This window comes from Ctenocephalides felis, unplaced genomic scaffold (genome assembly GCF_003426905.1).
Source record: "Ctenocephalides felis isolate EL2017-DRISC unplaced genomic scaffold, ASM342690v1 CF-g0.4_SCAFFOLD_00845, whole genome shotgun sequence".
NCBI classification, from domain to species: Eukaryota; Metazoa; Arthropoda; class Insecta; order Siphonaptera; family Pulicidae; genus Ctenocephalides; species Ctenocephalides felis.
The window spans coordinates 49,693,215-49,711,518 of NW_020536999.1; the positions used below are offsets into that span (position 1 = coordinate 49,693,215).

General features: G+C 28.2%; 2 protein-coding genes across 3 annotated transcripts; both read left to right on the top strand.

The window, feature by feature from the left end:
* Positions 1-180: 180 nt before the first annotated feature.
* On the top strand, positions 181-6,137 carry LOC113363224 (ribosome-releasing factor 2, mitochondrial-like). The gene is made up of 14 exons (XM_026605708.1): positions 181-418; positions 503-665; positions 725-828; positions 992-1,180; positions 1,270-1,514; positions 2,660-2,781; positions 3,686-3,914; positions 4,076-4,167; positions 4,693-4,880; positions 4,965-5,181; positions 5,251-5,368; positions 5,433-5,528; positions 5,621-5,767; positions 5,945-6,137. Exons 1-14 carry the CDS (start codon positions 280-282, stop codon positions 6,104-6,106), a joined length of 2,211 nt encoding a protein of 736 aa, XP_026461493.1. The 5' UTR covers positions 181-279; the 3' UTR covers positions 6,107-6,137.
* A 7,370-nt stretch (positions 6,138-13,507) lies between these two features.
* Positions 13,508-18,112, top strand: LOC113363276 (NKAP family protein CG6066-like). 2 transcript variants are annotated; one of them, XM_026605765.1, is made up of 6 exons: positions 13,508-13,548; positions 14,615-15,116; positions 15,202-15,325; positions 15,704-15,891; positions 15,959-16,235; positions 17,866-18,112. In XM_026605765.1, the coding sequence occupies exons 2-6, from the start codon at positions 14,669-14,671 to the stop codon at positions 18,038-18,040; spliced, it is 1,212 nt and encodes a 403-aa protein (XP_026461550.1). In that variant the 5' UTR covers positions 13,508-13,548; positions 14,615-14,668; the 3' UTR covers positions 18,041-18,112. The 2 variants fall into 2 exon arrangements, with proteins under 2 accessions (XP_026461550.1, XP_026461549.1); XM_026605764.1 differs by lacking the exon at positions 13,508-13,548 and adding an exon at positions 13,585-13,830.
* The last annotated feature ends 192 nt before the right edge of the window (positions 18,113-18,304 follow it).

Sequence of the window (18,304 nt, forward strand, 5' to 3'; positions counted from 1 at the left end):
TCTTGCTATACCCCTCCCTCCCCCACGTGATATTTCGTGATTTTTTGTCAAACCCCCCCTCCCCCTAAAAACCTCTCGTGATTAATGGACGCCCCCTTAACAGCGTGCGCAAACTTCAATAAAAATAATGAAGTTTTCTAACCTTAAATAAATTTGATTCTAACCTGTAAAAATCATAATTTTTCTGCTTGTTAAAATTATGTAAAAATAAGTGTAATATAATATTAAAAACATGATAAAATAAATAATGTAATAACGCCCGAATTTTATTGCATCAAGATGATCTTTTCACGAATATTTAAGCTAAAACCTCATAATTTATTTTATATCATTAAGTCCAAATACTCCACAAAAAATGAAATTAAAAACCACCAAGCCTATATTAGAAATATAGGTATTTTGGCTCATATTGATGCTGGTATGTATAATTTCGAATCGAATAAATATAAATATAAATTTGTATTGTATTCATTTGAATTTAACTTGATTTTATATTACTCAGGCAAAACCACAACAACTGAAAGAATGTTATTTTACTCCGGAAGAACAAATACATTGGGTGAAGTTCATCATGGAAATACTGTAACAGATCATATGGATCAGGAACGAAAGAGAGGAATCACAATTAGTAGTGCTGCCGTAACATTCCAATGGGGGGATTATAGGTATGCTAATTTGCATAAGGTAGCTGATTTCTCATATTATTTACAAATACACATTTTAGAATAAATTTGGTAGACACGCCTGGACATATAGATTTTACAATGGAAGTGGAACAAGTATTAAATGCATTGGATGGTGCAATTGTTATCATGGATGGATCTGCAGGTAGTTTACAATTAAATATAAACATAAATGGATTGATTTACATTAACATAAGTACTATACATAATTTAATTGCATTACATTAATACAATAGAAATAACTTTAGTACTTATAAGGATTTGAATCATTTTTTTATAATAATGTTTCGACCTGGTGTTTTACTTAGGTGTTGAGGCACAAACACTCACTGTTTGGAATCAAGCTGATCGTAATAAATTACCAAGAATTGTGTTTGTAAATAAAATGGATAGAAGCGATGCGGATTTTGTAGCCAGTTGCAAATCGTTAATTAACAAATTAGATGTGACTCCATTGCCATTATATCTACCATATGTTGACAAGGGCCAACTAATAGGTGAAATCAAAATTAGTATATATATATATATATATATATATATATATATATGTTTGTGTATAATTAATTAATAATTGTACTTATTACAGGAATAATAGATGTTATAACATTACAAAAAATTGTCTGGGATAGTTCCAAGTATGGTCAAACATATGAACGTTTAGAATTATCAAAAGATTTATTAGATCAAACCAAAGCACATAGAATGGAATTAGTTGATAAATTGACTGAATATGACGATGAGTTAGCTGAACATGTTATTTGTAATGGCACCATGGAAAACATTGATAATGTCTCTATTCATAAAGCTATAAGAAATGCCACACGTAAACAGGTATAAATGAAAATGTATACAAGTACTTTGTATAGGAATTTTAAATATTGTGATTATTATTAAGATAATTGTAATATATATATATATATATATATATATATATATATATATATATATCAATTATCAAATATGTTTAACCAAATTGAACTTATTACCTACTTATTTCATGATTGCCAAATGCAAATTATCAAATACATATAAACAAATTATTCATACATAAGTACCTAAATATTTTATTAATGCTTCAGTTTAGTATAATATAGCCGTACCATCCTTAAAATGTAATCTAGAAAAATATATATGTATATACATCAGTAAATGTTAATTTCTAAATCAACATTGATTTTTGTTGATATTTATGTATTTATTGTTTTTAATGATCACAACATTATTATTGATACATACGATTATCCGAGCTTTCGATTATTCGAATGCTTATCTTATCTTATTATATAATTAGTCTGGTTAATTGAGTTTCTACGGTGTGTATATATATATATATATATATATATATATATATGTAATATACACACACATATATATATATATATATATATATATATATATTAGGGTGGAGCTTAAAATGGTCATTTTCGAATGTCCTTGCTCCCAGGGGCTCAAATAGTTCCAAATTGATAAAAAACAATTCTCTGAAAGTTTTAGCTCTTAATATTAACGTTTAGATAGAGCGCAATTCAATCAAACTTCGTATGGAAATAGCATGGAAAAAATTTTGAAAATTTTAAAAAAATGTTTTAGGTATAACTTAGTGACAAATAAATGAGTTTTATTCATTTATTTGTTTGCTAAATTACATCTAAAAAACATTTTTAAGATTTTGAAAATTTTTCCATGCTATTTAGGTACAAAACTTTGATTGAATTGCGCCCTATCTAAATGTTAATATTAAGAGCTAAAACTTTCAGAGAATTGTTTTTTATCTATTTGGAACTATTTGAGCCCCTGGGAGCAAGGACATTCGAAAATGACCATTTTAAGGACCAGCAAGGAAATTTGAAAATGACCATTTTAAGGACCACCCTAATATATATATATATATATATATATATATATATATATATATATGCATTTAAAAGACATAATTTTAGACAAGAAAGAAATAATTTATGACAAAAATTCTAAAGCTGGCAGTTCCTGTGCTATGTGGCAGTGCATATAAAAATGTGGGCATCCAATTACTAATGGATGCAGTTGTAAAATATTTACCTCAACCAGATGAAAGAAATTTGCAGTATGACTGTTTTGGGTAATATTTTAATATATATAATTGTATTTTTTATTTCTTCTAACTGCCGCTAAAAGTTTCATTTTGATCGGGTCTAATAAGTACGCTTCTAGTAATAAAAGGATTCCAATACAGCTTTTTAACTTTATGTTGTCAAATGAACTAATAGAACTAATAATTTTTAATGCAACTTTGCCTAAAATATTTTTGTGTCTTAATTATAAAAATATCTTTTATATTTGCTACGGTAATAAATAAAATATTAATGGTAATTAAATACATATATATTGAAATGTATATAAAGTAACCCATTATTAAAGCAGAAAGTGAACAAAGTACTTGCCAAAGTAATGAGAAATATTTATAATTCAACTTTATAATTTAATCTCATAATTTAACATTGTATTTGAAAAATGTGAGATGATATTGACGGTAGCTCTAACATGAGCCACCTTGAATGCGTTTTTTTTTTTTTCAGAAGACATATAAACAAATATAGCGAAAACAACCTTATTACTTAATGAATAGTTTATTTTTTAAATAACATGTAATTTTTTCAAGTTTAAAATAAATTCAATAAAACCCCAAGCAAAGTTCTTAAAACCATGGTCTAAACCTTGAAATAGTTAATTAAAATGTTCAAAAACTTCAATTGTATGGCTTCTTTATTTATCACATATCACCGGCGAATAATGAGCTTTTACTTTTTTATTAATTAATTTTTTTGTGGTTGTGTAGTACTTGTAATGCCTGTGATTATTAAATACTTGTAATGCCTGTAATTATTAAATACCATATGCATTCTTTTTAGCCATTGCTCTCATTAGCCATTCTTAGCCTGGCATGAATATCTAAATTATATTACTATACTAGCTTAAATACCTACAGTTTGCTATAAATACTAATAATGATATTATTTTCTCAGGCAAGATTTCTGTGGTCGCGTTTTCAAAGTAATTCATGATTCTCAGCGCGGAGGTGCCTTGTGCTTAGTTCGAGTATTTCGCGGAACTCTACGACGGGGTACCAGGCTCGTCACTGCAAGAGTTAGTGGCTCAGAGACAGTAACCAGGCTATATGAACCTCTTGCTGATGATTTAGTGGAAATTACAGAAGTGGGGGCTGGAGATATCGCTGTGATTGCGGGGTTGAAGGTATATGTTATGAAAATATTACAAAAGTTTAATATTATATTAAAATATTAAAGAAATAATATGAAAGTTTTAAGAAGATAATGATATAAATCTATTTTGCTTTATTTTAATTCAATAGTTTCTTAAATATTGTGTATTATAATCGATATTTATGGTTTTAGACATTTAAAACTGGGGATTTACTTGTTTCATCTAATAATAGCTTGAACAAAGCTAAGAAAAATTTTGAAACTATGTTGAAAGATGGAAAAAAGTAAGTATTTTTATTAATTTCTATTATGCAAAAATCAGAAAAAAATATCTCAAATTGGTTGAAAATTATGAGCTTTTAAGTGCTATTAGAGCTTTGTTGAAATTGAGACCATTTTTTGGTTATTGTGATTAATTTTCATTACTTTTGTTCATTTGAACCTTGAAATTATAAACTCCTAAAAATTGTAAATTTTTGGTTCTAAAAATTGTAAATTCTTAGGACCACAGTCAAAAATGAATTTTTGTATTAATGAACAATTTTTTAAAGTTTTCCGATTTCGAGTTTTCAAGATCCAAAGTTTTTTTTGACCATGAATTCAAATTTTTCATAACAGGTTGACTTTGATAAGTCCTCCTTTAGAAAAAGTGTACTATAAGTATTTTGGCGTATCAAAACTTCGCCTATTTTATCAGTGTTGTAAAATGGTCAAATACTTGATAGTTTAATGAAAAAACGAGTAAAAAAATATAATCCTAATAGTAGCACTTTTTTTAGAGTGCTTAATATGTTATTTTTAACTTTCAGATTCGAAAATGCGGAAACAGATTTCAAATTTGAAGTACCTATTCCTGATCCTGTATTTTTCTGTTCTGCAGAACCACCTAGTTTAGCAAAGGCGGCACAACTGGAAACTGCAATATTAGAACTACAAAGAGAGGATCCTAGCCTTCATGTAAGGATTGATGAAGAAACTGGTCAAACTATTTTGGGAGGTACTTTTGCAAACAGATATTGTAATCCAATATAATTTGTAATGGTTATTGGATTTTACTTTTTCTTACTTAAACTTTTTTAAGGTATGGGCGAACTACATTTAGAAGTTATTGGTGAAAGGATACGTACAGAGTACAAAGTTGATGTAGAGCTCGGTACTATGCACATTGCCTATCATGAAAAACCTATCAAGATGACCAGATATTTATATGAAACTAATAAAGTGATTGGAAATTCAAAGCAATCTGTAAAAATTGACATGAGCCTTGGTCCAGCAACTGAAAAATGTTTTGGTTTTCGGTAGAATTTATTTTAATTTAAAAGACTTAATAATTTTTGTTTAGAAACTTATTGCTAATTAATTTTTAGATTAGATAGAGATCCTGATAATGCAGAATTATTGGCGGCGATTCACCAAAAATTTAAGGACGCTGCGAAACGAGGCGCTGAAAGCTCTTTGATGAGAGGACCACTGCTGAATTCAAAAGTATGAGCGAATAATTTGTAATCATGACAATATGTCCTTTTACTTAAACATATTTTTGTAATAGGTTGTTGAAACCGCAATAATTTTACATGGGTTAGAAATTGCAAGGGGCACAACTGATACTTTTGTCATAGCAGCTGCATCGCAATGTGTACAAAAGGTAAATAATAATTTGTTGAATATGTATAGTTTCTTAATATTTTAAAATGTACAAAGTCCAAAACAGTTTATATAAATTTGCATTAATTATAGCTATTGAATCAAGGTGGGTGTGAACTTTTAGAGCCACTTATGTTTGTAGAAATAACATTACCTGAGGAAAAACTTTCTTCAGTTATGGCTGATTTATCTAATAGGAGGGCCACAATACGCAATGTCGTCAATAGAGGTCAACAAAAGGTATGTAGTAATTTTTTTACCCCTTTTTTTTTACTTTCATTATTTATTATTGTAATTCTGAATAATATAGTAATTTATCACAGCAGTGCGTGAACTCTTTTAAATCTATCCTTAAAGTACCATTAAAACAAAGACTTTTTTTTTAAATTTTGGTGATTCTGTCTATTTATTTTATAGAGTTTAGATGCTATTGTGCCATTAAGTGAGATGCTAGGATATGCTAAAATTTTGAGAACAATGAGTTCTGGCCAAGCGTTTTTCACAATGCAACCGCATGGATACAGCCCAATGAATCCCAGAGATCAAGAGATTGCTATAAGAAAAGCAAATGGTTTGTGAAATTATAATTCACTTACAATAGGTAAATTTAGGGCCAATTATTTTAATTATACAAATAAATTATGTAGAATATATGTATATTTATAATGTAAATTATTAAACCTTTTTATTTAACATAACAATTTGTCGTAATTTGTAAATTCGTAAATCGATTTTTTGCTGAACAATATGAATGTATTCCATTTCAATGCATGATAAAATAAATTATCATACTTTGGTATTAAGGTTTGGTTTGGGTAAATGCAGTCTCTTAACACGGACATGTGGTTCAAGAGAATCGCTTCCAGTATTTGGATTCGGAAATGAATCCTCTAAATCTTTGATATAATTTTCACGTCGTGTATTCATATCAGCGATCGAACTTCTTTTACCACGTACATTTGATGCACCAAAAAATTTATCATAAAGTGCATCTCGTTTTCTCAATGCATGAATGGTCTGAACTATATCTAGAAGTCCCAAATCTATGTCATCACTTTCATCTTCTGGCTGACCTGGATTAAATAATATAAATCATATTTAATTTGATATTATTAGTTATTAATTGTATTAAGTATTTTTACAAGACACAAAAGTATAGACAAATTATAATCATGAAATGAAATAATTAAATATTAAGATATACCTTCTTGTGCTGGTTTTTCTTCATTTTCATCACCTACGGTTTTTGCGTCAGTAGCAATAGCTTTTTCTACTCTATCTTCACGTACATTTTCTTCTTGTTGATCATTGTTCTTAGCAGCTTCTATATCCTTGACATTGTCGGAATCCAATTTTGCTTTACTTTCTTCATCTAATTCTGTAATAGACATTATTTTTATATAAAATATTTAATTATTTGCATATGCTCATAGATTTTAATAAATGATGATTGTAGAAACCTGTTTCCTTATCACCATCTTTTAATTGATTTTTATGTTTTTCATCAATTTCCGAAGTTGTACTAGAATCTTTCCCTAAATCTTCATTCTCTTCTATTCTACCAGCTTCAAATTTGTGATCAGCTTTCGGATTTGATGATTTTTTAGATTTATGAGAATTTTTATGGCATTTGGTCGATCCGCCATCGGATGCAACTTCCTTTTTGTTTTCACCATTTACTTTTTCGTTTTCATTACTTTCAGGATTTTCTTCTTCACCTTTATCACTAATATCGCCTTGATTCTGATCATCACCTAAAATAAATATATTATATTATAAATATATATTTTATAAAATTGATGATTGATTATTATTTCTGAAACTTTCAGATATATATTATATACGACCTAATGAATGGAACCAATTTATAAAAATTATTAGTTGTCCACGTGCATTGTCCTCATATCTAATTCGTTATTAATGATTTTTAAACAAAATATACAATCGACACGTTATAATGAAATAATAAATAAATACGAATGATTGATAGGAAGATATACAATATAGAGAAAATTTACAAGTCAAATCATCGAGCGATAAATAGTTTGATAATCAAATCTTAGTGGTGGATGACCTCTTTCTTATGCGTACGTTGCAGATTCTTGTAAATCGATCATGTAGAATTATTTTATTTATTTGTTAGACAATCAAAAAATACAATAATTTGCTATAAGTCTTTGTGATGTGTTGATATCAAATGATAATTTTATTATAACCTAAATACACTATTCTAACAATTGCAAGCACTAATTCATATCGACTAATAATATACTTGTATTATTTCTTTACGACAGTTGTGCACTGAGGAAAAGGTTTTCGGCTTGTTATATTTGTACTAAAATTGGCTCCTCGCTTAAAGATTAAACAATTGATTGTTTATCTTTTTTAAAAGGATATATTAATAGATAAAATATAAGTTATTAATTAAATTTGTTTTTTTCCTTAAATGTATAATTCTATACGAGCCTATTATATATAAAATGTAACATAGAAATTGATATATAATTGTTTACTTATTGCACGTTTTTTGGTGTCTATCTACTCTTACGTAATAAAATAATTAATATGTACTCATTTTAGAACAATAATAATATGTCATTATTTAATAATTAATATGTCAATATAACAACTGCGGTAAATAAAAATATGACTAGTAAATTTTTCATTGATAATACCGGTATTAATACCGGAATCCCGGTATTACAAATTTCAAATATTGAATACCGGTATTTAGATTTTAATACGGTATTGGAACCCTAGTCAGAACTATGTGTTGCATAGATAAGGAAAAGGATATGTTGGATGTGGCAAAACATCCTAATCAAGCACTAATAATTTTTGCCGAGTGGCCAAAATATCGCATTTTGCCTTTGCAGAAATAAAAAAGCAAAATATGATAAAAGTTTTCGGCTTGATTTTCCATCTTTCAATGAACGTATTTTACATTTGGACTACGTCAGCAAACCCAAATGATCAATTAAACCAAATAAGAGGAAAAGCCGCATTTATTTAGTTGCTAAAGTAATAGTCAATTTCATCTCTGAAAAGTAAATTGTGTGTTCTTAAAAGATTTACCTTTAGATTTAGCATCATGCTTAATCTCATCACCACACTCACAATCATTATTTTGTTCAACAACTGCAGTGTCATCATGATTATACCGGCTTTCATTTGTAATTGCCGCAATTTGAGAGTTATCATCATCTACAGAATTTCTCTTACTCTCATCTTTTATAGCGGCAATTTTCGATTGAATTCGTTCATCCACCTGCTTTTGAAAGCGCGCATCGCCTTCATCGACTAAGAAAGGCAGAACATTTATTTCTTTCGGAACCATAGATGTGGCTACAGCTACAGACAATAAATATCTTGACTATGTATGAAAATTAATTGTCAAAATAATACGTTATATACACAAAGTCACCGCATGTTAAAGTACAAAACGTAAACTAGACAAAAAAGTCGTTTATTACAGAAAAACATAATAAAATTATTTGAAATTTGGACATTATATTTTTTGAAGAAAATAATTCATCATTATATTTGTATATATGATTATTTCTTACTTGCAATCAGACCATCACCCAACGGACTCGATGCAGCTTCGTTGCCTTTTTTTAAATCTGCTTCCATTTCCGCATTGAACTGTTCAAGTTGTTTTAATTCACGCTTTTCATCCTGCATTGTGCCAACTGAAGGATTCCATACTAAAGGTACTGATTTTGAACCTCCTATAATTAATGAGAAATAATTATATTTTAACTAGTGGGGTGCATGGCATCGTGCCTTAAGGCAAATTGCTGAAACTTCACGTACCGTAATTAAAAATCTTGGTACGAAACCCAAAAAAAAATTACACAAAATGTGTACACATTATTAAAATCTCTATAAAATATCTGATAATTTGGTGTGATAAACATTTTTGACCGCCAAATGACATTTTTTTGAGAGTCCATAACAGCTGGACCTGCCATCCCAAAAAATTAATCAGTTTTTAATCTTGTCAACACAAGTAAAATGTCTTATGAATTATTAAAATCGGACGCTCCGTTCTCTTCGGAACGGCTAGACCCGCTTTCGCAAAAACTAATAAGCACGTCTCATTATCAATGCGAATCGAATGTTTCTTGAATTATTCAAATCGGTTGATCGGTGTTCCCGAAATCGTCGACGAAAATTTGTATACGCAAAAACACACATACACACGCACACACACATCCATTTCTTCTAATGTTTGCCAAAATATTCAGAAACATTTGAAATGTATACGTTTTAAAAGATATATAAAAAATTATAAAGATGTATAAAAATTTACATTTGCGAAGTTACTCTTCGGGAAATTAAAAATGTTATACGTGCCATAATACACTATATTATTAAAAAAAAGGAAGCCCCAAAAACGTGTTATTAATTAATAAGTGTATGGATATGTTAATTTGTTTAAACTAATAAAAAATAAATTACCATGTTCGAGATTTTGATCATCCGATTCGAACAAATTAGATGTTTCAGCATCACTTGCCAATCTTTTTTCCAATTTCATTAAATTCATTCCCATAACACAATGCAATGTAAAAAATAATATAAATATTAGCAATATGCTCTTCATTTTGGCTCATAAGCGTTAAAACTAAAATATTAATACTGATATTAAAATATTATATAAATCATTAGTTAAAAATATTATTGAATTTTTATAAAGCAAAAAAATTGATGTGCACTTGTTTTAAAACATAGATATGCTTGAACATAATTGACAAATGATTGCGAAAAATTATCATATTTACAAATATGTTTTACTATCCATAAAAAAGATTTATTTTTCATCTAATTATAGTTCAGTTATTTATATCGGCTTAATTAGCTTCCCGTAAAGTATTTAATGGGCAAAAATAAAAAATAAATTTTTTTGCATATTTTTACGTTTTGAAATTTTCTGAACATTTTGGCATACCTCAGAAAAAATGGATGTGAGTGTTTTGTGTCCGCATTTTTTCGTTCACGTTTTCGGGCGCATGGATCAACCGATTGAAATGGTTCAAAAAACATTTGATTATGATTGTATTTCTATTGATAGGGAGATGTGCTGATTAGTTTTTGACAGAGGCAGGTTCAGCCATTACGGAGATACGAAGAAAAGAGTGCAGAAAATGGAATTCGAGTTTTCGAGAGAACGGATTATCTGATTTGAATGGTGCGAAAAACATTGATTAGGTTTTGGGAGAGGCAGGTCCAGGCATTCCGAAGATACAGAGATGTACAGACTAAATACACAAAAATGGCAGTTTTTGAGAGAACTAAGCATCCGATTTGAATGATTCAAAAAAAATCTTGTGTTCACAAAACAATTGCTTTTGGAAGAAAAAAATTGTATTAATTTTTTTTTTCATAAAAATGTTTGTGTATCGAAAATAATTCAGATTTTAATTTTGATTATGGCTGAAGTTTTAAAGCTTACTTGAAATAAATAATTTTAACTTTGCTATTCAGATTATATAATTCTTATATACATATATATTAACAATGTTAGAGTCCCAGTAAACCACAAACGTTCAATTAAGTTATAATATCGTAGCACAGAGGAAACGCCGTTATGTATTTGTTGGTTACGTTAATAAAACGTAAATGTTACGTAAAAATGTAGCCTTTGACCGGGCTCAACGTAGATATGACGTAGATACTTCTATGTGAAAACATTTAATATTCCTCGAACATTTCGTTACGGTACGGAAAGTTCCAGCAATTTGTCTTAAGGCACGATGCCATACACCACTAGTTGAATTTTCAAAATGCAAGCTCTATTTAGTAAACCGATGCGTTAGTATATAATATTTACATATATCTGTTCTTTGTAAATGTTCAACATTTTCTTACATTATTAAATAATTGTATTCAATGTAATTAATTAAAAATAATTTATGCAGTAGTGTATTTTATTGTGTGATATATTTTTTTACAAATTGTATGACAAAAATTTCAAAACATATTTAAAAAAACCGCCACTGGTTTTGTGAAATTTTACTTTGTTACGTTGGCTTCCTTGTATCTTGATACTGAACATCATGGGGAGTTATCTTCGAACAAATGCGCGTTGCACTGTTTTGGTCTTGAGTAGTGTCAATTTTTAAAAACAGATGGCTCATGTGTGCCAATTTCAAGTACAAATCGTTCAGCTTCGTGCAATTTGACACGCGAGGCTGTCAAGCGCTGTCAAGCATTTGATCCCTGTACGAATCGTACGAATAACCTAAAATTGTTTCTAATGAATTAATTGTGTTTAAGTGAACATTTAAGTGAAATTTAATATGGCAAAGTGTTTTTATAGTACCCAAAAAAGTGCCAAGTGCAAGTTAAAATATTCAGCTATTCCAATACCAGTTCCCGGAAAGTTATTTTTTTATAATAATTGCAACACTAATTATATATAATCAAATATGATATTTCAACATGTTATTATATTGAATAGGTGTATTGGGGGTACCTGCAAATTGCTGCAAAATATACTTACGAACAAAGCCTAGGAGCACTTTTGACAACTAAGGAATGCAAGATGTAATGACAAGAAGGATTCATTAACAATGCAATAATTTAAAAATTAAGTCATACAAATAATCTCCAAAGGCGTTCTATTTTTGAAGACAAATTTTTTGCCATGTCCTCAAACATTGAGAAAGTTGCATTCAGAGATACAATAGTCTAGCGGTATTAATGAGTGTCTATTTAAAACATTAGGTTCAGCTATTTCTCTTAAAAAGTATTAGTAGCAAATTCTGTGTTTTGATGTTTGATGAAATACCATTATCTTCGGAATTGTTATATGATTGGATTGAATCTCATATTGTTGATGTTGCAAAACAGTTATTTAGTATTGGTTTAAATGTTCATGAACATAAGTTCATTGTTATATTTAATAAGATATTATCTATTATATTAGCAAATGTAAACACTTATAAAGCGAGTCTATACCATACATAATATTTTGTGTTATAATAATCTTCAAATAAAACTTGAGCAACATCCCAATATAATGTTTAAATTCAAAATATATTTGTTACTGACCTTGTGAGTCAAAAATATTGCTTTTATCTTTCAATTCATGAACAATTGTATGTGCATAAAACATTTTGTTGATATTTTATGGTAATTTCAATGATAATGATTTCATAATGAAACATGATTAAATGTAATGTTATAAAACACCGATACAGAAACTATTCAAAGGTTTTGTTAAATGCAACTTTACTATTAATTCATTAGGTAGCAAAATAACTATTACATGCAGAATTAATAAAGAACAATGTCTCGTAAATGAGTTTTAATTCTAGGAATTTGGATTTCTCTCAATTTTGATATCAATATATATTTTATGTCTTTAGGACTTGTTTGCTTGTGAAGTATTTGTACTTTTTAACAAATTATCTGTTTTTTTTAACCTTCTAAATTTTTGTATTATTTGTCATTCCTTCTAACAATAAGTTTGATATTTCATCGTGTGCTTCTGTGCTTTTAGTTTCTTCTTAGTTTTTAAGTTTTTAATATAATAATATTAGTCCTTGAGATATTAATATTAGTCAGTTATTTCTGGTTAGTTAGTTAAATACCTCTGTGGTTTTCTCCACTTAGATCTTTAGTTTTTGAGATATTATTAAGATACTTATAAATATGTATAATAATTATATTTTCAAACATTCCATAGTTGTAATTATAATTGTTAATATAAACATAATTTTAATTGTTCTTTAAACATATGTAATATATTTGAAAATATATATTTTGTATTTCCTATAATTTATTCTTATTTCCAATATTAAAAATAATTCATGTTTTTTGGGCTGTATACGATACGTACAAATTTAGAAGTAATACCAGGGGTTAATTTAAATATTTTACATGTGCTGCCATCTATTTTTAAAAATTTGTATTTCAATCGAGGTAACGTCAAATCGCCAGACATAGCGATCTATTATACTTGATTATCTATGCTGAACATGTTCAAAAACGTCAAACAGTTGAGGTTATGGGTACGTCAGTTAATACTTTATTAATTGCTTAAAATGATTTATTCTATACAATAAAATAATAAAACATTATTGTAAAACAATACATCCAAAACGATTTTGTTATACGCCCAGCTATGGAGCAAGCACATACACAAACATCCCCATTGTAATAATATGTTTGCTGATCTGTTTCTAATTCTTGGTTCATTTTATTGTTTGCGTGAGCTTGAAGGGCTTTGTTTATTATTTCTAATAATTTAGGCTTAATGTCTCTGATGGGGACTTTCTTCTTTTTGGTAGAACGTAAGTGTTTATCGCACCTGCATACGCCATTCAACCAAATACCTATTGATAGAAATAGATTTACTATTTAATAATTAAAGATAATTTAGAACTACTTTGTCATTTTGCTGAGTTTACATTTTCATAATATACATAATATAAGTTATGGTTTTGTATGAGTTAACATTACCATCACAAATTTGATTATACACAACGGAATCAAATATGCTGTAAAAATTGAAATTAATCATAAAAGCCTTATACCAAGTACATTCTCTTTTTTGTGTTACCTAGGCGTATAACATCTGTTGTTTCATTATCTTTTGCTTTTCTTAATTTATATCCACCATTAGCTATTGAATTTGATGTTGTCGAGAATTCATCATTTTTTTCTGATTTAATATCCGTATTTTTTTCCATTTGCTATATAATGTTCAACAATTTTAAATTTATATAAATAGTAAGATTAGCACATTCATGTTATAATTTTATTTTAAATATTTTTTTTAGTACATCTATAATAATTGTGATACCTCATAATTGGTTATCGAGACATTCATATCTGTTTCATCTTCCAGGGGGGTGTTAATATTTTTGACATCTCTTATTAGTATACTTAACACAAACAATAAAAGAAATATCATAATTTATAATGCTTGTCATTTGATTTTCAATTGTTATTTACATTTAAGCAATTTATGGAAAGAAATCATGTTCATATATTTTGTATAACTTTTATTTATTTAAAAGAATCTATAATTATTATTTTATATAATCTTATACTTTTTAAAAAAATATTCAACAGGTTCAAAGATACAGCAACACCTAGGTTAAGTTTCCAATAATTTAATCCTACAAAATGAGATCGAAAAGTAGATCCAGGTCAAGATCCAAAATTAGAAATAGATCTCGATCACGCAGTCCAACAAGATTGCAAAAATCTTTTGATAGATCTAGAGATCAAAACAAAAATAGATATGTAAGAGATCGATCTTCAGAGAGATATGATAGAAGAAGAAAAGATTCAAAAAATGATCATTCAAGTAGGGACAGAAAAGACAAATTGCGAGATAGTTCTGAAAGAAGACATAGGGAAAGAAAGCAAAGAAGTAGATCCACATCAAAAAGCAGGTTTCAGAGAGAAAGAATAAATGAAATATCAGTTGCCTCTAAGCACAAGAACTCAGTAAATGGCAATCGAGATTCTTATGATAGTCATGCAAAAAATTCTACTCGATTAAATGAAGATAATGAGAGATGGCCCCATGACATGTATCAAAAGGATCATAGAAGTCATAGGAAGCATGGTGGGTCATATTTGTATATATAAATATAAATTGTAAATAGAGTTTTAAATAATTAAAACAACCTTATGTTTTTTATATATGGTAGATTCTTCATCATACAAACACCAAAACCAATTTGAAAAATTCATGGAAGCTCGGCGTATTGAAAGGGAAAATATAGGTGTTATGGGTGTAGCAGCTCTCTGGGGAAAATCTCCAGCAAGAGAAAGGTTCGATATTTTAGCAAAGTAGCAATAGTATAAATCAAAATTTATTCTATAGATTTTCTAAATGTTGAGAATAAAATAAAATGGAATTAACATAAATTGAAAAAAAAAAATTCACCATGTTGAGATTGTTTTTTTTTATATATATTTAAAAATTTGTGGAACAAACAGATAAACAGATCTCACTAAATGTTACAATACAAATGTTAAAGATTAATTTAGTAGATATGAAATAACAAAACTACTGAAACAGTGAAAAAAACTGTTTTTTATATGACTTTACATATTACTTACATCAATTTTTTTTTTATAATTTTTATGAAGGTGAGAGATAAAACTGCATTGCCTTTAAACATTCCTGCAATTGAATTCTTTTTATAGTTCTGATGAAGATGGGAAAAACAAGATTAAGTCAGAAAACTCTACAAAGAAAAAACGTAAGAAAGATAAGGATAAAAAGAAAAGGAAAAAGGAGAAGAAAGAGAAGAAATTGAAAAAATTAAAGAAAAAATTGAAGAAAGAAAAACTCAAGAATAAGAAAACAGAAGATTCAGACAAAAAGAATAAAGGTATAAATTTTAAAATTAATGTTAGCTACAAAAAAGGAATCAATTAATACTTGCCTTTTTTCCATAGATACGAAAAGTCTCAAAAATGTGGTATCCTCATCCTCTTCATCATCTTCGGAAAGCTCTGATTCAGATGATGAGAAATCATGTATCGGTCCAGTGCAAAAACAAAGTGCTGGTCTTAGTCATAAGGACTTTGGACATGCATTGTTACCTGGTGAAGGAGCTGCTATGGCTGCATTTGTTGCTGAGGGAAAACGTATACCTAGACGTGGTGAAATTGGTCTCACGTCTGATGAAATCGCGCAGTATGAAAGCGTCGGTTATGTTATGAGTGGAAGCAGGTTAGTTCATGGAATCTTTGTTGAAGCACAATATTGGGCAACATGGGTTGAGATAGGCTTTTTTCTTTTGCGTCTTATTTTTATTGGTGCTTAAAACATAACAATTGATAGAATAAATTTATAAAAACAATGAAAATTGATGTTAAAAAACTAGTAAAAATGATTATCTTGGGCGTTCTCTACAAAATAAAATCAATACATACATATGTAATTAATTATCTAAATTACAATGTATTCTTGGAAGGCTCTAATTATGTTTAAAATTGCATAAGAGTATTCTCATTAGTGTGATTATAACATGTTTAATTTTTGAAACTAAATGAAGAAGCCATTCTGGTCTAGAGTTTTTTAAAAATTGATTTTGTTTTTTTTTATTTTTTGAAGATCAACTAGTCAAGAATAAGTGTATAAAAGTTTGTTTAAAAATTAAATTATTTTTGGAGATAAGCTGTTGACCACAATAATCCTCCAGTCATGCCCTTTTTTAAATGCATAAAATTTATGCCTTTATGCCTAATTTTTTTTACTGTCTAAGTACAGTACTTAGACTGTTTCGTTATCTTTATGTTCACACAAAGGTAGTTTTTTTGTCAAATGTGATATGCATTTTAGAAAATGCATGAAGGATTAAATAGTAATGTAAATTCATTTAAACATGAGATTGTATGAATCAATTAATATATTATATTTGAACATTTCATTTAAATAGCTGATTTGATATAATTGTGTTTGAAATTGTATAATAATCACCTTCGTATTACACGGTAGTTATGTTACAAAGAAGTAGTGTTTTATGCAAATCCGTGTTATATGGGACAAAGAACTAGTAAAAAAGAGGGGTTACGTTCCAAGAATACAAAAAAACATGCCACATATCATGACTTTATAATAAATATTGGTATATTTATTAATTTTTTTTCATCCTCTGAACAGTTTTCTGTACTACCTCCAGATCCGTGCATTATTTTTTGCAAAAAAAAATTATATTTGCGATTATTTGCTTTAAGCAAGATGATATTTTTATATTTGACACATGCCAAGTTATAGTTATTAAACTTTTATGCTCATTTTATTTAAAGAATCTTTGTTTAAAAAATGTGAAATATGTTGTTCAGATAAGCCTAGAATTGTTTTTCAAAAATCAAACTACTTATATTTTGCACTAGTTTATCAAATTTATAGAGCTATTGTATGGAGACTTTTCTAATTTTAGATTATATGAATTTTAAATTTAATAGGTTTTACTATATATTTTATTTTATTAGGGTTTTGCTCAATTCTCAAATCGTGTTATAGCGAACCCATGCAGCTAAAGTACTTGTTATGAGAGGGATGGTCTCAATTCTTTAACCGTGTTATGCGGGGGGTTGCCTATATATACCTACAACTGTTATGGGAATATTCAAGAATGTATTGACTTAAGTTTTGTGAGATTTATTATTACTCATATGAGTGTATTTCACATAAAGAGCATTTCTAACAGGTAGCATGGTCGGGGCTTTATTGTGATATTGTTAAATTATTATAAGGATTTTTTTGTTTGTTCTTTTTTTTTCAACGAACATATTTTAGAACTAACGTTATTATAGAAGAAAAGAAGCCACAATATCACTTAAAACTTTGTTTTCAGGCATCGTCGTATGGAAGCTGTACGTATCCGTAAAGAAAATCAAATTTATTCCGCGGATGAAAAACGTGCTCTTGCTATGTTCAGTAAAGAAGAAAGACAAAAACGTGAGCATAGGATCTTAGGACAGTTTAAAGAGATAATTAATTCAAAGTTATCCGAAAAACAGAAACAATAGTATCAGTTAAGTATATAATTTGTTAAATAAGACTGAATATCTTGAATAATTTATGACGTCTTTGGCTATGTGACCACAATCACAATTTGTATTTTAAAATGAATTTGATATATTATTTTTATTATGCGATTAATTATTACGCGATATCATGTAATGCTATTAATTTATAATCTAATGTATATAAGTTTTGAAGCAACTCAATAAATAATGTTTAGTTCATTTGCATTAGTTTTACCATTCCAAATCTATTATGTAAATCTATTA